At 44.6% G+C, this 27,080-nt stretch overlaps 1 protein-coding gene across 3 annotated transcripts in view; it reads left to right on the forward strand.

The window, feature by feature from the left end:
* The window catches only part of EIF2AK3 (eukaryotic translation initiation factor 2 alpha kinase 3), a 138,711-nt gene that overhangs the window by 47,099 nt on the left and 64,532 nt on the right, over positions 1–27,080 (forward strand). For all 3 annotated transcript variants that reach the window (XM_030191038.1, XM_030191039.1, XM_030191040.1), the window contains exons 3-8: positions 5,425–5,619; positions 15,124–15,254; positions 18,696–18,930; positions 21,748–21,910; positions 22,552–22,692; positions 22,845–22,967. In XM_030191038.1, coding sequence (XP_030046898.1) covers positions 5,425–5,619; positions 15,124–15,254; positions 18,696–18,930; positions 21,748–21,910; positions 22,552–22,692; positions 22,845–22,967 — 988 coding nt within the window. The remainder of the gene's footprint in view (positions 1–5,424; positions 5,620–15,123; positions 15,255–18,695; positions 18,931–21,747; positions 21,911–22,551; positions 22,693–22,844; positions 22,968–27,080) is intronic.

Genomic DNA, 27,080 nt, shown 5'->3' on the forward strand with positions numbered 1-27,080 from the left:
CCTGATCTCATTCCTCAAGTCTTCCTCTTTTTACTTACAGCTACCTACAGCTTTCCATCTGTTTCCTTCAACCTCACCCCACACTTTATTATTGTTGTTTATTAGATTTGATATACCGCTTTAACTGCACAGCAGGTGTAAATGGTTTTCTGTAGTTCTAAAAATTCAAGAATGCCATTTATATATAGAATAGTTCACAAGCACTGAAGAGTAATCTATATCTCAGGTAAAGTTCCTATCAACTGGCCAGCAACTTAGACTACACTACTTACCCAGTCTCTCACTAACTCCCTCTTTTCTCTCTTCCTTCTTCTCCCCCATACTAGCATTGCCCCTTTTTCTTCCTCTCCAGATCTAGCACCCCCTTTCTTTCTTTCTTTCTTTCTCTCCCTCCCACCCCCCATCCAGTGGCATGCATTCAGCATCCCCTCTCTTTCTCGCTAGTCCCCTCGCCCCATGCCCAGATCCCAGACATGTTTTTTCCCCTAGTCCCTTCTGCCCAGGTGGTCCAGTATCTCCTGTGCCCCTTCCCCCACCTCCTTTGTGGTCCAGCATGTGCCTCCTCCGTCTGTCTCCTGATCTCCCAGCTCCAGCATCAGACCATTCTCCCACCCTACAGTTCTTTCTCTCTCCCCCCCCCCAAGCATATTTTCCTCTTTTGTCAGTCCCACTCTGTTCCCCTCCACATTCAGCTTTTCCTCTTTCTGTCCCTCTCCCTACCCATATGATTCAGTATCTTCTATTAGTTCTGCCCCTCCTCCAAACATGGTCCATCATTCCTACTCTCTTCCTCTCCAGCTTCAGTCAGATCTCCCTGCTTACCAGGCAAACTGAGAAGACAAAGTGGTAGTCTACAACAAAAGGGAATGTGCACACTGCACAGCCCATTGCAGAACTTCTTCAGGCCGTAAAGTCCATTGAACTTTCTGATGTTTTCTGCCCTACCTGACATACCCTTCCTTTGGTGGCTGGGACACATCAGAATGTTTAAATGCTTTCAGGGCTGGAAGAGTTTCTATGACAGGCCATGCACATTCCTGTTTGTTGTGTAGACAGTATCAATTTCTTGTCTTTTCAGTTTGCCTGGTAAGCAGAAAGAGCTGCAGCAAGGATAGAGGTGCTGAATCTGGGGGTGAAGAGGCTAAGAAATCTGAGGGGGGGGGGGGGGGGGGAGGAGGAGAAATACTCTTCTTGCACCCCCTCCCTAAACCCATGTGAAAAGCCATGTTTTATTCCAGTTTCAAAGTAGGACTAAACATCTCTGATCTTAGTTCAGCAGGCATTGAGTTGGTGCTGTGTAGCAACATGTTGTACGACAAGTCTGTTCTAATCTATTTCATGTAGTGTTAAGTACATAAGTAATGCCATACTGGGAAAAGACCAAGGGTCCATCGAGCCCAGCATCCTGTCCACGACAGCGGCCAATCTAGGCCAAGGGCACCTGGCAAGCTTCCCAAACGTACAAACATTCTATACATGTTATTCCTGGAATTGTGGATTTTTCCCAAGTCCATTTAGTAGCGGTTTATGGACTTGTCCTTTAGGAAACCATCTAACCCCTTTTTAAACTCTGCCAAGCTAACCGCCTTCAAGTTCTCCGGCAACGAATTCCAGAGTTTAATTACGCGTTGGGTGAAGAAACCTTTTCTCCGATTTGTTTTAAATTTACTACACTGTAGTTTCATCTCATGCCCCCTAGTCCTAGTATTTTTGGAAAGCGTGAACAGACGCTTCACATCCACCTGTTCCACTCCACTCATTATTTTATATACCTCTATCATGTCTCCCCTCAGCCGTCTCTTCTCCAAGCTGAATAGCCCTAGCCTCCTTAATCTTTCTTCATAGGGAAGTCGTCCCATCCCCGCTATCATTTTAGTCGCCCTTCTCTGCACCTTTTCCAATTCTACTATATCTTTCTTGAGATGCGGCGACCAGAATTGAACACAATACTCAAGGTGCGGTCGCACCATAGAGCGATACAACGGCATTATAACATCCTCACACCTGTTTTCCATACTTTTCCTAATAAAACCCAACATTCTGTTCGCTTTCCTAGCCGCAGCAGCACACTGAGCAGAAGGTTTCAGTGTATTATCGACGACGATACCAAGATCCCTTTCTTGGTCCGTAACTCCTAACGTGGAACCTTGCATGACGTAGCTATAATTCGGGTTCTTTTTTCGCACTTGCTCACATTAAACGTCATCTGCCATTTAGCCGCCCAGTCTCCCAGTCTCGTAAGGTCCTCTTGTAATTTTTCACAATCCTGTCGCGATTTAACAACTTTGAATAACTTTGTGTCATCAGCAAATGTAATTACCTCGCTAGTTACTCCCATCTCTAAATCATTTATAAATATATTAAAAAGCAGCGGTCCTAGCACAGACCCCTGAGGAACCCCACTAACTACCCTTCTCCATTGTGAATACTGCCCATTTAACCCCACTCTCTGTTTCCTATCCTTCAACCAGTTTTTAATCCACAATAGGACATTTCCTCCTATCCCATGACCCTCCAATTTCCTCTGTAGCCTTTCATGAGGTACCTTGTCAAACGCCTTTTGGAAATCCAGATACACAATATCAACCGGTTCCCCTTTGTCCACATGTTTGTTTACTCCTTCAAAGAATTGAAGTAAATTGGTCAGGCAAGATTTCCCCACACAAAAGCCGTGCTGACTCGGTCTCAGTAATCCATGTCCTCGGATGTGCTCTGTAATTTTAAGAATGGTAAGAAAACTGTTTTGGAAAGACCTCAGGAGGGTGGGTGAACCAGAGAGTAAATAATCTGAAAATCAGGATGTAGGTTGGTGAACCATTGAATTAGTACATAATGAGCTAACATTTTAAAGAGGCCCTAATTAGATGTACGTAACCAGTGTTTCTCTTTGAGCAAAAGGGTGTCATGGACAATTTTATTTATTTATTCTTTTTAATAGAAAATCTTGATATCTGTATCATTTGTAGATGTCTAGTAAGAGAGCCTTTCTATCCATAGTACAGGTTGAAATAGTCCATCGATATAAAGATAAGCATGTGAACTGAGGAACTGAGTTCGATTCCCACTTCAGGCACAGGCAGCTCCTTGTGACTCTGGGCAAGTCACTTAACCCTCCATTGCCCCAGGTACAAATAAGTACCTGTATACAATATTTAAGCCGCATTGAGCCTGCCATGAGTGGGAAAGCGAGGGGTACAAATGTAACAAAAAAATAAAAAGAGGATCCTTAGTTCTTTAGTGCCAAGTAGTGATAACATCCAAGCTGGAACGTAAAACAAATCATCAGGATGCAGATAATATCCTATGGGGCCCTTTTACAGAGCGGCAGTAAGCCCAATGCGGGCTTACCGCCGGCAGTAGTTCTGAGTTGAGCATATGCCAGTTCCGGGAGGAAAAATCACCCAGAAATTGTTAGTGTGACGGTAACCCAGCAGTAATTGGGCATCGCCACGTGCTGCCCGGTTATCGCCAGGTTACCACAGGAGCCCTTACTGCCATCTCAGTGGGTGGCGGTAAAGGCTCCCTGCCATATGGCCACATGGTACATGGTAAGAGTTATCTCACCACATGGCCATTTTTTTTGGCCGGAGGGGGGGGGGGGCTTTTACCAGCTGTGGTAAAAAGGGCCCTGGTGCACAGGACCCCCCCCCCCCCCCCCCGCTGCTACCATAGGGCCCTTTTTCCCCGCAGCTTAGTAAAAGGACCCCTAATTGTCTTAGGAGCTGCAGTTTGACAAAAGCAGTGGAAATAAGGGGTTTAACTATTCTTTAAAGGTAACCTGTGAGTCAAACAGGACTCCTAAGCTTTTAACACACATGTGCAATGATGATTCATTAAGAACTGGCATAGACAGGAGTTCTGACACATGTGAATCAAAGCTTCCCAGAGAAATTTAGTTTTATGAGTGTTAAGCACCAGTTTTGTAACCAGGAGAGTTGACACAACATATGGCTTCCCTGGTAAGAGGCACCAGTTTTACATTGTTGCCTGTGTAAAGACTAATCGGTTGAATGCTATCTGCATACACTGGATAGCGAATGCCCCTAGATTAGAACAGATTTCCCCAACAACTGTAGATAGATATTAAATATGACAGTGCAGATCCTTCTAAAAAAAAAACCCCAAAACATCTGCACTCTTATCTACCACATAAGACTCAAGCCAAACCAAAACACTGCAGCTGTATTGCTTGCAGCTGTCACATTAAAAATGTTCCAGGGTGACCGAAGCTGATCTGAAGTTAAGTAATAACAACAGAAGTAGTGAACCCTTCATATCGATGCCACTGTAGAGCAAACTGAGCAAAGAAATAAGTAAGGTTTCAGTGCTATGGCCTCTTCTGAAGCTACACTGAAAAATTATCACACAAAGCATGTTCATTTAGAAAGTCTCAAAGTAAACAGTTCTTGAAAAGCTCTCATACACTTTATATATAAAAAAAAATTGAATAAGGAAGAGACCTCATAAAACTGTGGCAAGCAACTTGGTTGATGTGGTAAATCACTATGGGGCTTATTTTCAAAGCATTTAGACTTACAAAGTTCCATAGGTTACCATAGAACTTTGTAAGTCTAAGTGCTTTGAAAATATGCCTCTATATCAGTGATAAATCTTGCTTACAGTTTAAAAAAAAAAAAAGTAATCATAGATCAAAAAACCTCCATAGTGTGAAAAGTGTCCAAAACCAAAACCTTCAAAACATGCAATTCAAATTGTCATTATATAGTAACACTTATCTTGTCATGAACTCAATGGTGTAATGTCCCACAGTCTCTGATAAGATAGTTAAACTCAGCAATATAACATCACACAGTCACGAGCAAAAGAAACTAGACAGTGCTGTCCTGACGGGGACCTGTTTCACTTCAGGCTTCTTCTGGAGATCTCACTGTGTCATACATTTAGCTCGGCACTTTCTATATCTATCTATCTATCTATCTATCTATCTATCTATCTATCTATCTATCTATCTATCTATCTATCTATCTATCTATCTATCTATCTATCTATCTCAGCACTTCCTATATATATATATACACACACACATCTTCTATGTTACTATGTAATTATATATCCTATTTTGTGCTTGAATAAGTTCATTCAGAAAGTCTACCTGCTGATGCAAAACACATTTCTCTATTTATCTTACCTAGAAAGTGAACATTTGAGTCCTCGGGATCTAATAATGTTTTGTTTTTAGGGTGATGAATGCAATAGCTCCTTTAGGTGACAAGGGAAACGTTCCCAATCTGAGGAACATGTGTACAATGTGAACAGTTTCTGAACATGATACTGTGTCCAATTGGTGGCTCAGCCAAAAATGGACAAAAAACAGAAGCTAGTTTAAAATCCAGGTGGAGAACACTTAAAATGTTCAATTTCTGTCATCTTTCACCAGATGTATTTATTTCCTATTGTCTTCAGGTTTTTGGGAATAAAATGATCATCCCCTCTTTGGATGGAGACCTTTTCCAGTGGGATCGGGATAGAGAGAGTATGGAAGCTGTTCCATTCACTGTCGAATCGCTGCTGGAGTCTTCCCACAAATTTGGAGATGATGTGGTCCTGGTGGGAGGAAAATCTCTGACAACGTATGGACTGAGTGCACACAGTGGGAAGGTGAGTGACTTGAGCATTCTGTAGTAAGCATCATGTAGAGGAACAGTTTAGTGCAGTTTAGTGCAGGACTTACAAACCTGTCTTAGAAACTGGAAATTGATGTACATACTTTACCTTCTGTGTATTCATTGTGGATATCCTGAACATCCAATGAGCTGTTGGGTCCCCAGGTCAGGTTTGAGATGCCTGGAGCCTAGTGATTAAAAGAAGCTAAAGTCCTGGTTGAATTTTATGCATATCTCCTTTAATGATTACTAGTAAAGACTAATTTAATAGGTGGTAGATTTTAGATAACCAGTTTCATTTTAAGTATTAAGGGATGTGTACTGTCCAGATAAGTTTTGGCCCTGAGTCCTGACCTCATCTTAAATGGATAAATTCTCCTTCATATTGTTTGGCCAAAGCTTAATTTCAACAGCTAGCCATCTTAAGTAGAGGAGTGTGGTAGCCGTGTTAGTCCACTCTTAAGGTTATCAATAGAAATCAAACAAAATAAAACATGGAAAAGAAAACAAGATGCCTTTTTTATTGGACATAACTTAATACATTTCTTGATTAGCTTTCGAAGGTTGCCCTTCTTCGTCAGATCGGAAATAAGCAAATAAGACATTTGCTTATTTCCGATCTGACGAAGAAGGGCAACCTTCAAAAGCCATGTTTTATTTTGTTTGATTTCTATTGATAACAGCTAGTCAGGAATTTTAAATCAAAAGCGCTCATGCAGTTGGCACCCAGTGTCAATGTCATAAATGTTTATCAATATTGGTCTGGTTGTTTATGGTAGCATTTATACACAGTGCAAAGTGCTATAAAATAACTCAATTTATAGGAAGAATACCGGTGATCTAATAGAAGCAAAAATGTGCAATATAAGCAGTGCAGTACAAAGATATTAAAACAAATATTCAATACGGTGTGATAATAAAATGAAACAAATTATTATACAGTGTTGTGATCAAATGGGTAGTCTGTTTAGGGAGCTAATTTCCCAGAGTGGCATTAGAAATAGGATGACATTGCATTATTTAGGAGGCGCCAAAGTGAGTCTCTTGTGTAATGCCAGAGACTCTCTATTCGGGCCAAAACTTATTTGTACTGAAAACCATAGGTAGTACCTTGTCCATCAGAGGCTGCTGCTCAAGATAACATGGGCCTAGGTAATTCTGCAGTAGCCAAAAGGTTAAGGCTCTGATAATTTCTTTCAGCAATACATAGAAGCTGTGTGGATAAACTGGCTTTTCAGCTATTATGCTGAAGAAGCACAAGATTCAATTTTTTGTTTTTAATTTTAGTATGGAATGTAGAGTGTGCTTCTCATTAGAACTCTACATGCTATGGAAGAATAGTATGCAGACTTTGAGATGAGAAGGGTGTATGCATCTGATGGTTGCCCTATGGTAGTAGCTTGCTGCTTTATTCCTGTTGAGTCATGTTGAAGTGCTCCTGGTACTTCTTGTAGGTGTATAATAGCAGGATAGGAGCCTATACATTTGGGAATGAAGTTGCAAGGTCCTTCCTAGACTAGAGCGGGGACAAAGTTTGCCCCTGCCCCGTCCCCGTGGGTTCTGTCTCCGTCCCTGCCCCGTCCCCGTGGGGTCTGTCCTTATCTGCAGAAGCCTTGAACACTTATGATTTTATATTTCAATCTTTTTATTTCAAACATATAAACGGCGAGTGACCGTACTCATTCGCAAATGCGCAGTAGACTTCCCTCTCTGTCCCGCCCCCACGTCAATACGTGATGACGGGTGGGCGGGACAGAGAGGGAAACTGCACGAAGGGGAGGGAACCGCCGAGGTCGCCACCGCTCCCCCCCCCCCCCCCGAGGTCCCCGCCACTGGTACACCCCCCCCCCCCCCCCGGAGTCGCCGCCGCCGCCACCCCTGCTTACATCTCCGGAGCAGGCAGATCAGCTGAGCTGCTGTTGGCCTTCCTTCCCTGCCTGTGTCCCGCCCTCGCCGACGTTAGGTCACACGAGGGCGGGACACAGGCAGAGAAGGAAGGCCGACAGGAGCTCAGCTGATCTGCCTGCTCCGGAGATGTAAGTTGAATAGCGAAGAGACGGGCTGGCGTCGGCAGCGGCGAACTCGGGGGGAGGGGGCAGCTGCGACCCAATAGCCCGTTTTAACGGGCTCAACGGCTAGTTAAAGTATAAAAAGGACCAATGTGATGTGCAACTGTTGTGTATAAATTACAAATAGAAAACAATAACAATGAGCAGCTATAATAACCCTCCTTCCCACCACCATCCTCTATCCTTCCAACCCCAACAATAGGTGATTTCTACTACACCAAGGAATCCTAATTCACACTGTTAAAATATCCAGGGGCATAAAATGCAACCCGTTTTATATGCCCTAGAGGGGAAACATATGCCCTATGAAGCACTGTTATGGTTTTTAAATCTGTGGATAAATAAGAAGTCATCAACAATCTCAGGATTCAATCTAGCTCTCCTTCTTCCACAGTTCTTCCTGGAATAGAAGTTGTCTTCTTAGAAGATGTGCTGGTAGCAGGTTGTATAGGATTCCCCATGCAAATTTTGCTAGTTGTGGCCAGTATGTTGCTTGTTTTCTACAAAATCAAAATATCTTTGTAGGCATCACTCAAACATAACAGTCCAGTTCATTAACAGGCTTCAAAGTAGAAAATGACACGGGGACAAAGTTTGTCCCTGCCCCCATCCCTGCAGTTACTTCGGTTCCCTGTGTCATTCTCTATCCTAGACTTAATGTGGTTGGTCTTTTTCCACCATTGATAACTATTAGTTGGGGCCTTATTAGCAAAGCTTAGGATCAGACAGGTCAAGTACAGAAAATTTGTGACTTTAAAGGTTGTTATTGTGAACCTCGGAGTGAACATCCGGGTTTTTCCATTACATAGCTTCTCACTATTACAGACTCTGTGGGATAATTGTCCATCAACCAGCAGGTGGAGGTAGAGAACTGAAAACTGAGCTGAGACGTATCTCTCATGGCATCTTGTCCAGCTCCTCAGTACTTTTTCTATTTCCAGCAGGTGGAAGAATACACTTTTCAGCCTCTGGTTCTGGAGTGCTTTATTCCTGGTTCAGTTGGTCAACTGGTCCCCAGTTGAGCTTGCGGGGTGGCTTGAGTGCAGAGTCATATCTGGAGGGCCTTCAGGTCCCCCCCTGTTCCTGGTGCCCCATGAAGTTACTTCTTCCCTCTCTTCACCTCTCCCCTTTTTCCTGTGGAGATCTCCTTTTAGAAACATAAAAACATGACGGCAGATAAGAGCCATCCACAGCAACCACTATCGCCTCCTTTCCCTAAGAGATCCCATGTGCCTGTCTCATGCTTTCTTAAATTCAGGCACAATCTGTGTCTCCACCACCTCCACTGGGAGGCGATTCCACAGGCCTACCAAAAGTATTTCCTTAGGTTACCCCTGAGCCTATAACCTCTTAACTTCATTCTGTGCCCTCTTATTCCAGAGTTTTCCTTTATTTGAAAAAGGCTCACCTCCTGTATATTAATGTCACAGAGGTATTTAAACGTTCTATCCTATCCCTTCTCTCCCGCCTTTCTTCCAAAATATACATATTGAGAGTCTTAAGTCTGTCTCCTTACGCTTTATGAAAGAGACCACTGACCAATTTTGTTGCCACCCTCTGGATAGATTCCATCCTGTTTATACCTTCCTTGGTGTTGCGGATTCCAGAATTGCACACAATATTCTAAATGGGGCCTCACCAGAGACTTACACAAGGCACTATTGTTTCTTTTTTTTTCCTGCTGACTATCCCTCTCCGTATGTATCCGAGCATCTTTCTGGCTTTGACTGTCACCTTTTCTACCTGTTTGGCCACCTTGAGATCATCAGACACAATTTTTCCAGCACAATGACCTAAAAATCCAATCAATAGTACTAAGCCAGGTAGAATATTGCATGGAATTTATGCGGGATGCAAAGAACAAACCTTGAGGAAACTTCAGGCCACTCAAAACACGGCGGCAAGACTTATCTTCGGAAAAAACGCGATATGAAAGCACTGCACCCCTCCGTGAAAAACTACACTGGCTGCCTATCAAAGAACGCATCGCCTTCAAAATCTGCACTATGGTTCATAAAATCTTCTACCGAGAAGCACCAGGATACATGACAGACTTGATCAACCTACTCACCAGGAACACTTCTGCATCAACACGAACATACCTAAATCTGCACTACCCTAGCTGCAAAGGACTAAAATACAAAACAACTTAAGCATCCTGTTTTTCTTACAGCACACAACTGTGGAACGCACTAGCAAAAGCCGTGAAAACCACATACGACCACCTACACTTCAGAAAAACACTAAAAACTCACCTGTTTAAAAAGGCATACCGTTCCGAGCCAACTTAAATGCCTGATCTACGCGACAAAACAACACTAAAGTTCGTAACGACCATTAAACAACTACACCCAAGTACGATTCCTTTATGTGGTCCTTCCACATGAGCCTTACTTACCACAATATAACCTTGTATTTTGTTTACCCTCCGGAGGCTACATACACCTCTCATGGCACTATGTAAGCCACATTGATGCTGCAAATAGGTGGGAAAATGTGGGGTACAAATGTAACAAATAAATAAAAGGAAAAGAAGTTTGCTGAAGAAGCGTGGAACAGAGTATCAGTCCTGAGGCCTTATCATCTGTGGTAAGACTTGTTGATACTGTGGCACTTGGGGGGGGGGGGATCAGCCGGCAGTGGTTAAGTCCAACTAAAGTTTGATTCGGAACCACTTGGAGGGCTGCAAGTTCTACTTGGGGCAGGGGAGGGATCCTGACTAACCGCTTGGGACACATGCTGTGCTAGTGAGAGTCGGGGGTGAATGGCGACTCCCGCAGATGCAGTTAAAAGGTGTTTTCTCTGTGGGACCCCTGGCCTGCATTGGGGTGTTGCAGTGTGTGCAGCCAGGAATCCACGGGCATAGAGGAAACGGTCTGTGACAGCACATCTTTGGATTTTGCACAGCATCCTAATGACGGGGGTCTTTGGGCTCTCGGGTAGGGCTGGTGCGCAGTGCAGGAGATACGTTGGGAATGGGCGGCCGTTTGTCGAGGCCAGCTCTCAGTGAGGAGTAGATTTCTGTCTGATCATGTGCAGATCACAGCCACCATTTTACAGCCTTAGGGCCTGGCAGAGCATTCAGCTGCATTGGGATCTTTGTTTTTTCCAAAGTTTATATTGCTCTTATACCAGTCCTATTTATTGAAGCAGGGACAGTCAGAATTGTTGCAGGGTGCTTTAGTTTCTCTTCCTGCTGCCTCTCTGGGTCATAAGAGATCTTGTTTAGACCTCCAGGAGTGGGCAGATGAGGCTATCTCTGCTTCTCCTCCTTACCTGATGTGTCTTTGGTCTGTTCATTGGAGCTATCATGGAGGGAGAGCTCCTTCCCAAGGAGGGGGATGATGTGAAAGTACTGAGGTTGTTTATAAAGAGAAGCTCAGTACTCATTTCTGAGGCTCTGGCAGTACTTTCCATTGAGGAGCCTTCTGCTTTGGTGTCAGGAGTTCTATCTTCATCGAAAATAAGGTGCGTAGAGGTCCTTCTAAGGCCTTCCCAATGCATCCAGACATTCAGGACCTGATTTTATAGCAGAATGGGTCTTACCGGACGAGGAGCTGAAAGTGGGAAGAGCCATGGCTCGCCTCTACCCCATTAATTCTGGAGGAGAAAAATAAATTGCAGCTTTCCAGAGTGGATTCCCTGGTTACGGCAGTGACTTTAGAAAACCACCTTGCTGGTGGAAGGGTGTATTGCCCAAAAGACCTACAGGATAGGAAGCTAGAAGACTCACTGAAACAAGCTTTTGAAGTGGCCTTTTTTGACTTTCAAGCGACAGTGTGCAGCTCATTCATGGCAAGAGCATGCCTGAAATGGCATCAGCAGTCAGCAACATAAGATGGGCATAAAAAACCCAGCTGGAAGCAGGGTTGGCCTACTTGGACGGATGCTATTTATGACGTTACGGCCCACAGTATGTCCTTGGCTGTCATGCACATCAGCATTGGTATTGAGCAAGGGATGCAGCGTCTAAACTGCCCTTTTGGGGTAAGTGGCCATTTGGAGAAGATCTTAATAACTTGGTGAAAGAACTGGGGGAAAACTAAGTCACAGCAATTGCTGGAGGATAAGTTGAAAGCCTCTGGTCATCCTTTTTCAGGGGGCTCTTGATTTTGAGACGGCAAACAGTACCAGCCTGGTCGTCAGCAATATAGTCAGAAGTCCCACTTTCAGGCATGCCAATCTTCCTTTTATGCGGGCAGGAAGTCCTTTTCTCAGTCAGCAAAGGCACCCAGTGCCCCCAGAGCTTCACAGTGATGCAAGGCTGGTCTACTCTTCTCTTTCTTCGGTAGGAGGACATCTTCAGGATTTTGAGGAGGAGTGGACCAAAATAATGTTTCATAAGTGATAAAAATTCAATTAATATACTAAAACATTGATTTTAAAAAAATCTTTATATAAGTAATCAAATCTAAACAGTTTGTAATTGACAAGTAAATAAGCTAAAACATAAATCAATGTTTGAAAAAGTAAAAAATATGACGCAAAACACATTTTAAAGTCATATAAACTTTAAAACATGTACAATACCAAAATAATATATGAAAACAAATTATGAAAATCCATTTGGTCATACCATTAGAATGTATCTATTTCGGAGCTTACAAAAAGACTGAAAGATAAGACTCCTGATTCAGACCTCTAGGTTTAACTTTATTTATTTAAAAATGAACTTCTGTTTCTGAGATGTTCAGTTGGTGCAAAGTAATGGGTCAAATAATGGATGTCACCTTGCATAGTTCTTTCTTCATATCTCTTGATCTCTACAAGTTGTCCAGAGATGAGAGGTCCACACATGTTTGCTTGTCTGGTTAGTGTTAGGTTAGCGAGTTGTTTAAGGTTGTTTATTTATTTGTTTATTGGGATTTATTAACTGCCTTTATGAGGAGATTCACCCAAGGCGGTGTACAGCAGGTACAGTTTAACATAAAACTTACAATTTCATTAACAGCATAACAATAGTAAAATGACCAAGTATAAACATAAATAAAATTAATTAGGTAAACTTGAAAACAGCAAATTGAAGCCTAATAATAGGACTACCGTGAAACTGTATCAAAAATATACACATTGCCCACATTGCTGTGTTTATTCTGAGTTTCTCCTTACTACTTGTCTAAGTATATACTGAGAAGCTGGGCTGAATGCCAAGAGATATGTCTCAGCTCAGTTTTCAGTTCTCTACCTCCACCTGCTGATTGATGGACACAACTATCCCACAGGTTTTCCAATAGTGAGAAGGACTAATGGAAAGCAAATTATCAGGTAAGACCTAATTTCTCCTTCCTACATTTCAAGTATACTTTATTTGTGGAAAATGTTTTATGAAATTACACTGAGGGGGTGTTTATGTAACTGTGTTCCACAGGTTAGATTCTTTACACTGGGCAGTAGTTCTATAATGCCATGTGGGCACTTGGATTTCATTATAGAATACTAGTAGAGGAGTGTGGTAGCCGTGTTAGTCCACTCTTAAGGTTATCAATAGAAATCAAACAAAATAAAACATGGAAAAGAAAATAAGATGATACCTTTTTTATTGGACATAACTTAATACATTTCTTGATTAGCTTTCAAAGGTTGCCCTTCTTCCTCAGATCGGAAATAAGCAAATGTGCTAGCTGACAGTGTATATAAGTGAAAACATTCAAGCATTACTATGACAGTCTGACAGGGTGGGAGGAGGGGGGTGGGTAGGAAGTATGCATGGGGACATCAAAGCATATCATTGATATTCTAACAGGATGGGTGTGGATAGGTGAGGGGAGGGTGATCAACAGAGACATACAGCTTTATGGTTTATAATAGGCTAGGAACCCCAGATCCTTGTTAAGTCCTTTCTGTTGGGTGTTAAAATATTCAATCATTCTGACTTCAAAGGTCTTACGTTCTTGTATGGTTTTAAAGTTACCTTTCAGGATTCTCACTGTGAAGTCACTGGTACAGTGTCCTGGTCCTGTAAAATGTTGACCAACAGGCGTGGGAACCCTGCTGGCACTAGTATTGTTCATATGATGTCTATGTAAAATGTAGAATACTAGTGTAAGTCGGCAGAAACGTGCCTATATTTAGGCATGCCTACTTAACACCATATCTATAGCAGACGTAAATGCTACGCAATTAAATGAGTCACTTTAGCGTGTAACTTGCACACATTACTTACAGAATACTGTAAGTGGAAGCCCTACCTATGCTCTGCCCATGTATACACCCACCTTTGCATTTACATACTAACCCACTGATTCTGTGAATGGTGCTCAAAATTGTGCACCCAAGTTGCGCACACATCTTGAGTAATGAGCTAACTAGCAATAATTGGGCACTAACAACCATTGGCTCCAATTAGGATCTGAGCGTGCATCTTGATAAGCACTATTCTATAAAGATCCGCGCACAAATCTTTTTAGCGTGCAACTCGAAAGGGTGCATGGCTATTGGAGGGGTATGGGTGGGTCAAGATTTGCACAATATTATAGAATTCAGGGGATTCATGCCTAACTTAACTTCGTTCTATGTCCTTTTATAGATTTATACCAGGTTTCAGTTGGTGTAAATCCTTGTTTCCAAAATTTGGTGTGGAAATCGGCTCTAAACGTTATTGTATAAATGATGTGCAATTCGGAGTGCCGTTTATAGAATAGTGCTCCGTGTGGATGTCTTTTGGTGCCCAGATTTACTGAACCTAGTGCAAAGCAAGTTGCGTGCATCGCTTAGCATCCAATTATCATTTAACATGCATGAGTATATTTTCATGCCCCTAAGTGCTAGTATTCTATAATTGTAGTTCGCATTTGGGGCTTACATTTAAGCACTAAAGTTATGGAATAAAGGGGGTAAATGGGAGCATAAATGAGCAATCCTACTAAGTTCCCTTATGGAGTCCATGAGTGAATGAGCGTCTTTAAATTGCACTTTCACTCAGCAATGGCAGCGCAATCTAAAATATATATATAATGCTGGTCACCAGAAACGGCCCAACACTGAATATCCGGACTGACTGTGGGAAGCAGCCGAGCTCCCTCCTAGAGTCTGAATATCTGGCCAGTTAAATGGTTTTGTGTATCAGGGGATAGTGATCAACTTGTCTCCTCAGAAGCACCAAATTCAAAGCTCTATTCACATTTTGAAGTTCCTTTTGTGTCAGGCTGGAAAATACAGGATTAGGATGAAAAATGTTTTAGAAAACTGCACCAGGAAAAATTCTTAGGAGTTAGAAAGAGCACTATGCAGATTTTCTCTTCATCTCTCTCTCTCTCTCTCTCCCCCTCTGCAACCCAGTAGTGTCTCATCCACTCATGCCTAACCTTGTCAAGGGCCTTTACTCCTGAAATAGGCACTGAATTATGCGTGTTAGATGAATAATTTACCATTTAAACAGTAAACTGGTTTATCTGTGCAGAGTGAATAAAACATTTCTTGCTGCTCCACAGGTGAAATACATTTGTTCAGCCATGGGTTGTCGTCGCTGGAATGAGGAGGATACTGAACAGGAAGATGTTCTCCTACTGCATCGAACACAAAAGACAGTACGTGCAGTGGGACCACGCAGTGGCAATGAGAAGTAAGTATTACCAGAACCTCCAGGGATGTTGGTAGAGCCATGGTATGGGAATGTCTCATGAGTTCTAATTGTGGAAACAATTAAGGTCTCTTGGAGAGCAGAGTTTGGCCACTTTGCTGCAGACAGTAGCACGTACTCTAGCTGACCACTTATATTGTATATCTTTGCTGTGCTTTGTTTTACACAAGTTGCTGTATGCATTTTTGTATTGCTGTCCCAGAGGCCCCGAACGCGCTAGATTAGCGCCCCCCCCCCCCCCCCCACACACACACACACATCAGCAGAAGTGAGACGTTAGAATCACAGTATAAGTTTTGTTGCTTTTAATTCATGGCACAGCTGAAGATGTGTGACAGAGGAGCATAGCACCAACTTTAGGTATGTTTAATTAAACTTTATTTTCTTTCTCCCCAGTATGTCGGCTTCTTCTATACCTACTCTGATAATTTGGCATTGCTATTTTGCTCCCCGACTACAATATCAATCCTCTTAGATACAGTTCCACTATCTAGTTGCCTTCCCCCCAGAACATTATTACTATTTCATGCAGGCCTTTTGAACACTTGCTCAGCGTGTCACAAATCGCAGTTTATCTTCTTCCAGACCTCAACTTGGACTTTCTTTGCCTTACAGAAACATGGGACAGATTCTCATCTTTTCTTTCTGGAACAATCTTGCCCACCTGTTTTTCACTTTCTTTAGCCGTTCCCATAAGCGTGGTGGTGGACTAGCTATTCTTTTCTCTTAATTTTACTATTTTACACCAATATTCCTCTACTTTCTTGGAGGCTATGGCTTTGTCTCTGAACTCATCCCCTTTTATAACACTTCTTGTTGTGTACCTACTTCCCCCAGTTTCTCATACATCTCTGCAAGCACTTTATGATGTCCTTTCTCCCTATCTTATCGATTTCTCTCCTCTTCTCACAGGTGACTTTAATATTCACGTTTCTACTCATGCTGATTCCTTTCATTTCTCTGTGAAATAAATTAGCACAACATATGTCCACTCCTACATGTTGTTCTGGTCAAATTTTAGACCTTATTACATCCTCACCTGATGCACCTATCTCTATTTATTCTCTTTCTGTCCCCAGGTCAGATTATTGTGTCTTTACATTCTGTTATTCTCTACCTTCGACCTTAGTCTGACCCACTTGCAGCTCCCCTAAACTGGTCAGGAAGTTAAGACCTCACTCATGACCACTTCTTTGCTTCTTGTGACCCCTTTCCTTTTGAATTCACATTTTCCTCACTGGAGTCTCAGCTGTCTACATGGGATGCGACATTATCTTCTGCCCTGGCAAATACTGTCCCTCTGCTACCTATTAAAGCATCTCATCCCTGGTATCATCAAGGGCTCCACCTTCTGAAATTCTATAATGACTGTAGATGATGTAAGTCTAGGTGCTCATCAGAACTTGCTTTTTTTTTAGGGATACAGGGGGTGTTTGGTCACTGGGACCACCTTTGTGGACATACTTGCTTGTCAGGTCCCTGCCTCACCTCGATAACACCCTTCTCCCAGTGATTCTCAGGCTTCTTGTGGCTGCTCTGTAAACTTCCTCACAAAAAAATTAAAAAAAAAGTTCAGCTGGCATAGAGAGAGATTTTTAGCTTTTGGCCTGTAAAGTGCGGGATATCTGGTCTGACTGAATACTGTGTTGAAGGAGCTTACTGGACCATATTGGGCAGTGAGCTTGTAGTTGGGAGGCTCCGCAGCTGAGCGGCACTGTATGGTGAGTGCAACTTGCTTCGTTTCCCTCTGTTCCTCCGACGAGCGGTTTCTTTGTAGATTTATGGCAGCGGAGACTGTAAAAAGATGCTCGTGTTGCAGGAAACGTCTGAATGTGGCGGGGCAATGCAGCACAGGATGTTCAGAGGCTTTAGTGGGGGATGGTGTTTCTTTGTCCCCTGGCATGGCGGTTTCCCATTTGGTAATCGCTGACGCGCATGCCATGTTGGATTTTCCTTTGGTGGCAGTCTCTGTGCTGCTGCAGTTCGTGCCTCCCAAGTTGGCCCATGCAACTTTGGATTTGGTGGTGGGGGAGACCTGCAGATTTGGTGGCGGGGGAGACCTGCAGTATTGCTGGGGGGTCCCTCTCTACTTCTAGGGCAGGGACCGGCAATGTCAGTGGGACCAGCTGCTTCGGTGAGTTGTTTTTTTTTTGTCACCCGATTTTATACTTCTCCTACATCAGGCCTATTTAATGAAACAGGCCCTTCCTCCCTCTCAGCCAGTTCAAGGTCTGGGGACCCCAGGGTGAGGGGGAGGTGTCCCTGGGTGAGTTAAGGCAGAGCTTACTGCCGGTCTTGGATGATCAGGCTTAAAAGCGCAGACGCTTGGACTCCATGTCAAGGGGGAGTCTGTGGGCCCCCTTTCGCTCGCCCCTTCACTGGCAGCGGGTTCGGGGGACTCTAGTTTACCTCTTTTGTTTACCTTACTTCTGATTTAGCATACATGTTTATTTTGTTGGTTTTTCATATAATTAAATTATTACATCAAAAGTAGAAAAAATGTATAGGGCAGAGGTTAATTTAAAAAACACATTAAAAATCTAGTGCTGATTTTTAACACAGTTTTATTACATGAGGCAGAAAGGCTACTTAACTCATCTGCCTATTTTCTCTAACTCCTGCTCTCTCAGGTGCTATACTTACTGTGTTTCCCAGAGGAGAGCATCCTGTTTGCTTATTGGGGCTTAATTTGTAGATGAAAAAACTGGAATTGTGGAGCCAGGGGAGGGCCCAACAAAACACGGGCAGGAATAGCAGTAGAAGAAGCAGGGCCAACCTAACCATTAGTCAAGATGAGGCAGTTGCCAAAGGGGATGAAGGGGCAGCAAAAAGCAGTCAAAGCGCTAAGATGCTGCTTCATGTATCTAGCAACTGTTTTTTCTGAGCAGACATCCTCAAATTACTCCTTATACTAATGTCGCCTCACAGATTATATTGTGCAGATGTTGCAGTGTTTTGGTAGGCCTCAGTTGCATCTCTCTGTATCTTTCCAGAAGTGTGATACTACCAGAAATTACCTCAGCTGGAATAGGATTTGATTCACATATTGTGACTTGTAAGTGATGTCATTTGGGACGTGATAGGAAAAAATTTCCAATTAGTGAGTGCAAGTAATGTGTTCCTCTTTTTAATTTGGAAAATTCTGAGACTTGTGAAGGAGCAAAGAATACCAATAATCACAACAGAACAACAAATGATTACTGTTTGTATACCTGAAAATACTACTTATTATACAAAGTGCATGGCTAATTTTAGTATCTTTCTTGATGGCAAGCTCCTGCGGTTGTCCAGATAAATGGCAGCTACTTGTTGACAGTCTGCAATGAAAATTGAATTGATATCCGTGTAAAACAGTGTCAGAAATGTGTTACAAATTGAGCTTTTTATTAGGCTTTTCATCAATTTTTGTGTTTCTGTGTTCAGGTGGAATTTTAGCGTTGGACACTTTGAGCTGCGTTACATCCCGGATATTGAACCTAGAGTTGGGTTTATTGAAGGCAATTTTGAATCAAGCATCAGCACAGATGAATCCAAAATAATTTCTGAGGTGGATGAGCAGGAAGCTATGACAAAAGACTCTGTTATCAAGGTCTCGGTGACAGACTGGAAGGTCATGGCCTTCAGTAAGCAAGGAGGCCATCTGGAGTGGGAACACCAGGTATGGAAGAAGACACCATTAGTTCAAGATGTGCATGGTCCACATCGCAGGTGATTTGTGTTGAATAACTGGCTTTAGGTTTGTTTGTTTGTTTGTTTGTTTGTTTTTAGTTTAAATCTTTTATTAGCATGACAAATCCAGAACAATCTCTACAAATATTTGAACACTGTCAAACATTAAACAGAGTTTCCAGTGAACCATCCTAAATCTTTTTCATGCTAAATACCGTGACTCTACAAATCTTAATATACCCCCCTTCACCTTACTTCCCCACTACTTACCCAATCTCCGTCATCCTCCCATCCCAACTCTTCTCCTCTTATCCCAAAAAGCAATTAAATCTCTTGTTGCCGTGTGAGGAGAGCTTGGTTTCTTACAGCCCCTTCCCACTACCCCAGACTCTTGAAAATGTGCCCTAAACCCATGCTCAGACTGTTCCCCCCTCCCCCACTTCCTCACCATCCCTTTTGTTGTTCAAATTCTTCTAACAGGGCATTCAGTAATGCTTCTCATCCATCAATCTTTTTAGTTATCTGGTTGGTTCACATTTAATTTGTAACTATGTTCCCTGGGTTGGTTTTTAGGTTTTATTTGTAACTATTTTTTTTTTGGGGGGGGGGGGGAGATATTTATATTTACATATTTCTACAAAGCTTAATGAGGTATGCAACTGCATGTATTGGAGATTTTTGCTATATTTAAGCATGGGCCAGTTTGTCAAAATAGTACAGTGAGAGAGCCAAAACCATCAGGGGACAAAGTGGAAGACACCTTGTCAACCTCCACTATCCTGTCTCCACCCCCATCTCCTTCAAACTTGTCTCTCTCTGTAACCGCCCCCCCCCCCCCCCCAAAAAAAAAAAAAAAAAAAACTGTTTTTATTCTTCCCATATACTATTTCTGGAGGTTTGTTTATGGTGGCAGCTTTTGAACAGGTATTCAGTTTTCTTCCAGCATCATATAGCTCGCAGTAAGTGAACAGCATGGTGCTCTCTGTCTGAGACTACAGAGGAATTTTGGGAATCACATAGCTCAGATTCACTGAGAGCTGCTTGTTATGGATATTAAACAGAATAACTGTTATGGAGGTGTGCCAACAGCAAGGCTGAGGAAGATGTGAGGAAAAATTGTGTACTGGGAAGAGAGTCAGGGGGCCACACTTCGGGTTAGTGGGGGCTGTCACTGGCCCCTGGGCCTTGCAGTGAAGGCCACTGGCATATATTATACATTTCCATTGAAAATGCTAGATAAAAAGAAGACTGTAAGTTGGATTTGACTTGCAGTTTGCTAAAATTGTAACTGTGTGACTTTGGAAAATCTTTTTTGGGGTCCTTTTACTAAGCCACGATAAAACGTGTGCTGTGTATATCCTGACTGAATATCAGTTGGGATCTGCATAAGAGTTGATGGCAATACAATCTAGTCATATCTAAGTATTTAGTGCCAGTGACCAGAACGGTCCAGCATTGAATATTGGGGCCTAATATTGCCCACGGCAGTCAGTATGTAAAAAACTGCTGACTTCCACTGTCTGAATATAGACCAGTAAATGGCCAGACAACGAACATAGAAAAAATAATTTTATTTTTAATTTAGGGTGAAGTAGTGTGGTAGCCGTGTTAGTCCACTTTAAAAGTTAATAAATAAAAATAAAACAGAAAATAAGTTGATACTATTCTGACCTGAGAGAGGAGGTTTTAGCCTCTGGAAGCTAGTCAAAAAAATGTGTAAAATTAGTCCAGTATAAAGGTATCCCTTTTTTTCCTTTTTTTTGTTTTAATTTTTATTAATTTTTTATTTACCAAATGGAATGTTTCAGGTTTTTTTTTAAATTTATATCTGCTGTCTTTTATTTTGCACAATATAAGGAGACATGCATCACTGTTTCTATTTCTCTGATGTTGCTATATATGCAGAGTCTGGCTTCTTGTTTGTTTTGGGGGGGTTTTTTTGTCTACATATTTCTATCACTTATTCTAGACTGTGTGAAGAAGCCAGGTGTTCTGTTAGCTTTGAATGTGGAGGAGTGGCCTAGTGGTTAGGGTGGTGGACTTTGGTCCTGGGGAACTGAGGAACTGAGTTTGATTCCCACTTCAGGCACAGGCAGCTCCTTGTGACTCTGGGCAAGTCACTTAATCCTCCATTGCCCCATGTAAGCCGCATTGAGCCTGCCATGAGTGGGAAAGCGCGGGGTACAAATGTAACAAAACAAAACAAAAAAAAAAGGGAGGAGGACAAGACATTGCAGCGCTTGAGTGCAGGCTTGTGTTTATAGGGGTCCTTTTTATAAGGTTCTCTAAATGCATGCAGCCCATTGTATTTCTATGTGCTGCACGGCATTTAGTGTGTGCTAAATCCATTAGCATTCCTTAATAAAAGGACCCCTAAATGTAGGTTAAATTTCCAACTGGCCTGGGAGCAGTTAAAGGGGTGTTTGTAATAGGCCTGTCAGGGGGATGAGAAGTGAGGAAGGCTTTCTTATATGCTGGAGCTGTGCCACTGCCCCCCCCCCCCCCCCCCCCCAACCATTCTGCCGCCATAGGCAGAAATCTAGTCCGCCTAGTGGCAGGATCGGTCCTGCCCCTTATTTATTTGTTTGGTGGACAGAATGAATCTGCATGTAGTCCCAGAGGTATGATTCCCATCTCCTCAAAAGTTACATATTTGGAGGTAAGACTGGACCTCCAAATTATTCAGTAGAATTGCAGTTATTACAAGTTGAAGCTACGTCGTCAATTAAAAATTGATTTGAAGTCTTCAGCTTTGGTATATTGATCTCTAAAATGATACAAACTAACTAATTGTTCTCTGTCTTAGTTTTTCACTCCAATTGCTTCTGCCTGGCTTGTTAAAGATGGCAAAATCATTCCTATTAGTTTGTTTGATGATACCAAATATACCTCACATGATGAAATCTTGGAAGAAGATGAAGATATTGTGGAAGCTGCCAGGGGAGCCACAGAGTCCAGCTTTTATTTAGGTGAGACAGTCATCACCTTTGCTTTATATTTTTCAAGCTCATAGTTCTCCAAACTGGATATTGGCATATGCAGGTCTTAAATACAAAACCCTTAAACCATTTTCACTACGTTTATTAGCCAGACAGAGCCTGGAAATCAGGCGTTTCTGCCAGGTTCTTCAGTGAAGAGGCTGCCTCCAGGATTTGTAAGGTCCATTACTTAGGATCTGCACTCTTCTTCCTGCCCATTTTCTTTCCATCTTGAATCAAGTAATTAGGGCCAATTCAGTCTAGGAATGAAAATACCCTTGGAATTGTGTTCAGAGTCCTGTGTATAGATTCAGATCGAAAGAAATTCCATATAGGTCAGCTGCTGAGAGATTTCTTTTCCCATTTTATACCTTGACTAGAACATCATTAATTTCTCTTTGAAGTTTCCTTAAATGTCCATTTAGTCCTAAATTTCATGAGCACATAAATTCCTTGTTTTGCCTGACACCAAAAATGGTGGATCAGTACAAATTTGTTTGGGTGGCTTTCACTGGAAATGCTGATTTTTCTACTTATGCCTCTTTTGCCCTGAAAAGTGTGTATAAACAGTGTGATGATTTTGCTTTTAACATTGAAAAATAGCTGTTTTGGTTTTCTGCTTTCTCGGACAGGAATGTATCAAGGCCAGCTCTACCTGCAGTCCTCTGTCAGGATTTCAGAAAAATTTCCTGTTGGCCCAACAGCTTTAGATACCAGAAGGAATGAAAATGCAATAATTTCATTGCCCAAAATCAAATGGAAACCACTGATCCGTAAGTAAAGGTCTTAATCCCTGGGAATCTGTTGGCACTTTTACAAGCTGATGATTTAGCAGATTTAATAGTAATTAGGTACAGTGAAAACAATCCTGAAAAACAAATTATGGTGGCAGGGTTGTGACTTAGTGTTTCTCATCCATTTTCAGATTCTCCTTCCAGGACCCCTGTGTTGGTGGGATCTGATGAATTCGATAAGTGCCTCAGCAATGACAAGTTTTCACATGAGGAGTACAGCAATGGTGCCCTTTCTGTACTGCAGTACCCATATGGTGAGTATGCATGATCATCATCATCCAGTTTATCTGTTCTAGGTCTGTGAACCCATTCAGTCTTTGATGAAATGTGAAAGGTACAGGTGCACCCTAAGGAGAGTTTTAAAATATTATTTCAGCAGAAGGACTGCACCATGGGATTGGGGAAGTGGAAGGGTCCCATGTCCCTGACAGTCCCTTTCCTCTCTGAGCACACCACCCGAACTCTCATCCACTCTCTCATTACCTCTCGCCTCGACTACTGCAACCTACCCCTCACTGGCCTCCCACTTAACCATCTATCCCCCTTCAATCCGTTCAGAACTCTGCTGCACATCTTATATTTCGCCTGGACTGATATGCTCATATCACTCCTCTCCTCAGGTCACTTCACTGGCTCCCAATCAGATACTGCATTCAGTTCAAGCACTCAGTCTGCAGCCCCTCATTACCTCTCTACCCTCATCTCCCCTTACGTTCCCACCTGAAACCTCCGCTCACAGGACAAATCCCTCCTCTCAGTACCTTTCTCCACCACCGCCAACTCCAGGTCCGCCCTTTCTGCCTCGCCTCACCCTATGCTTGGAATAAACTTCCTGAGCCCATACGCCAAGCACCTAACCTTTATACCCATTCAAGAAATCTAGACTGCCCCAATTTGGATGCCCCTATTTGACTGACTGTACATTTGTCCTTTAGATTGTAAGCTTCTTGAGCAGAGACCATCCTTCTATGTTAAACTGTAAAGAGCTGCACAACCCTTGTAGCGCTTTAGAAATGTTAAGTAGTAGTAGTAAATGTGTTATGTTTTTGAGAGGTGGTTGTTTTCGGTAACTAAAAGTCGCATACTGAATGTAACTGTTTTGATTCTTCAGATAATTGTGTGTAAGACATAAGCAGAAGAGTATATTGTGGAAATTGCAAGGTGTGTGAATATTACATTGCTTTTCTACGTCTGTAGGGATAAGCGTGGTCCTTATGATGTGGAATTTGTAGTCGGTGGTTTTTTTGAGATTAAGAAAGTGAAGGCTTATGTCAGCATTAGGTGCCGCAGCACAGGACTACATTTCTCTTCAGCTACTAGGTGCAGAAGCTTCCAGAGGTAACGCTGCTTTCTCTGAGGACAAGCAGGCTGCTTGTTCTCACGGCTGGGTGACGTCCGCGGCAGCCCCCACCAACCGGAAGAAGCTTCGCGGGCGGTCCGCACACAGGGCATGCCCACCACGCATGCGCGGCCGTCTTCCCACCCGTGCGCGACTGTTCCCGCCAGTCTTGTTTTTTCCGCGCCTGGAGAGAGTCGTGCGTCACCGCTCTCTCTTGTCAGCCCCGGAAAACCGCCGCGTTTTCGCGTAATTTCTTCGTTTTTTCTTTTGTTTCTGGTCCCCGCGCGTTCCGGACCTTTTTTTCCTTTTCCAAAAAAAAAAAAAAAGTGAAGCGCTTGTTTTCCCTCGTTTTCTAGCGGGGGCGTCGCGTTGCGGCCTGGTGGCCGCGCGGCCGTTTTATTTTTCGAGGTGTGATTTACCGCCACCATCGACGACTAATTTCGCCGACGCGATTTTTCCGTCGATGTCCTCGAAGGTCCCAAGTGGATTTAAGAAGTGTGGTCGGTGCGGCCGGTCTATCTCGCAGACCGACACCCACGCTTGGTGCCTCCAGTGCCTCGGGCCGGAGCACAATATCAAGTCGTGTTCTTTGTGTCTCGGTCTCCGGAAACGGACTCAGGTTGCGAGGCAAGTTCTACGGGACCGTCTTTTTGGAACTTGCGCCGGCCCCTCGACGTCGACCTCGACGGCATCGGTATCGACGGCCGGCCCTTCGGGACCGGTATCGATGCCCGCGAAATCGGCACCGATGGCATCGACCCCAGGAGAACAGGTCCCGTCGGCCCGCCGGTCCTCCGGTGAGGGTAGGGGTGAGAGGCCGCGTGGGCAATCGGCCCCGGTCACTCCCTCGGCCCATGGCCCTCGGGACCGAACCCTGTCTGACCCGGCTCCTCGGGACCGAGGGGGATCGACCTCCTCCTCCTCCATTCCCACTGGCACCGATGACGGGCACCGCAAGAGATCCAAGAAGCACCGTCATCGGTCGCCTTCGATGCGTCCGGCTCTCGGTGCCAGCGAGGAGTCGACGCCGAAGCGTCCGCGTCGAGAGGAGAGATCCCCTTCGGTAGTGGAGGTACCGACGCGTCAGGGTCCCAGCACTTCGGTGCAGTCTCCTGGACCCGAGCAGCTTCCGGCACGACACCTCTACCGACCCCCCCCCCCCCCCCCCCCCCCCCCCCCCCCCCCCCCCCCGTCTTCCCGGTAGCGGGCCTGGACGAGTGCCTCCGAGCCATCCTTCCGGGAATCCTGGAAGGGCTGATGCGCCAGGCTGTGCCGGCGCCGGGGGTGCTTGCGCCCTCGGCGCCGTTGACTGTGGCGCCGGCGAGCTCTAGCCCGGTGCCGAGGCCGTCGACACCACCGCCGCTTGCGGCGCCGTTCTCGACCACCATGCAGGTGGAGTCCCCGTCGACGTCGATGGAGGGAGCTTCGTCCCCGCCGGCGCGGGAGTCCACCGCTCGACGACACCGAGGCCTCGGTGCCTCGACGTCGAGCCGGGCCCGGTTAAGGACTCAGCTGCATGAGCTTATGTCCGATACCGAGGAAGAGGCCTCATGGGGGGAAGAGGAGGACCCCAGATATTTCTCCTCAGAGGAGTCTGCGGGCCTTCCCTCTGACCCCACGCCTTCACCAGAGAGGAAGCTCTCGCCTCCTGAGAGCCTCTCCTTTGCCTCCTTTGTAAGGGACATGTCCATTTGCATTCCCTTCCCCATGGTCTCTGTGGATGAGCCGAGGGCTGAGATGCTCGAGGTTCTCGACTATCCATCACCACCTAGAGAGTCCTCCACGGTGCCGTTGCACAATGTCCTCAAGGAGACACTGCTTCGGAACTGGATGAGACCATTATCTAATCCCATCATTCCCAAGAAGGCAGAGTCCCAGTACAGAATCCACTCGGACCCAGAGTTAATGCGGCCCCAATTGCCCCATGACTCGGCGGTCGTGGATTCTGCTCTCAAGAGAGCACGGAGTTCGAGGGATACCGCCTCGGCGCCCCCGGGGCGGGAGTCTTGCACGCTGGACTCGTTTGGGAGGAAGGCCTACCAATCCTCCATGCTCGTGACCCGCATCCAGTCGTACCAGCTCTACACGAGCATCCACATGCGGAACAATGTGAAGCAACTGGCGGACCTGGTCGATAAGCTCCTGCCGGAGCAGTCCAGGCCTTATCAGGAGGTGGTCAGGCAGCTGAAGGCATGCAGAAAGTTCCTGTCCAGAGGTATCTATGACACCTGTGACGTGGCATCTCGTGCTGCGGCCCAAGGGATAGTGATGCGCAGGCTCTCATGGCTGCGTGCCTCTGACCTGGACAACCGCACCCAGCAGAGACTGGCCGACGTCCCTTGCCGGTGGATAATATTTTTGGTGAGAAGGTCGAGCAGCTGGTGGACCAACTGCATCAGCGGGAAACCGCCCTCGACAAGCTTTCCCACCGGGCGCCTTCAGCACCCACCTCAGCAGGTGGACGTTTTTCCCGGGCACGTCAGGCTGTACCCTATTCTTTTGCAAAGCGTAGGTACAACCAGCCGGCCCGAAGGCCTCGACAGGCACAGGGACAGCCCCAGCGCGCTCGTTCTCGTCAACAGCGTGCGCCTAAGCAGCCCCCTGCGCCTCCACAGCAAAAGCCGGGGACGGGCTTTTGACTGGATCCACGGGAACATAGCCGCCCTCAAAGTGTCCGTGCCGGACGACCTGCCGGTCGGGGGAGGTTAAAATTTTTTCACCAAAGGTGGCCTCTCATAACCTCCGACCAGTGGGTTCTCCAATAGTGCGGTGCGGATACGCCCTGAATTTGGCCTCCCTGCCTCCAAATTGTCCTCCGGGAGCTCAATCCTTCAGCTCCCATCACAAGCAGGTACTTGCAGAGGAACTCTCCGCCCTTCTCAGCGCCAATGCGGTCGAGCCCGTACCACCCGGGCAGGAAGGGCAGGGATTCTATTCCAGGTACTTCCTTGTGGAAAAGAAAACAGGGGGGATGCGTCCCATCCTAGACCTGAGAGGCCTGAACAAATTCCTGGTCAAAGAAAAGTTC

The sequence above is a fragment of the Microcaecilia unicolor genome, chromosome 2, assembly GCF_901765095.1.
Source record: "Microcaecilia unicolor chromosome 2, aMicUni1.1, whole genome shotgun sequence".
NCBI classification, from domain to species: domain Eukaryota; kingdom Metazoa; phylum Chordata; class Amphibia; order Gymnophiona; family Siphonopidae; genus Microcaecilia; species Microcaecilia unicolor.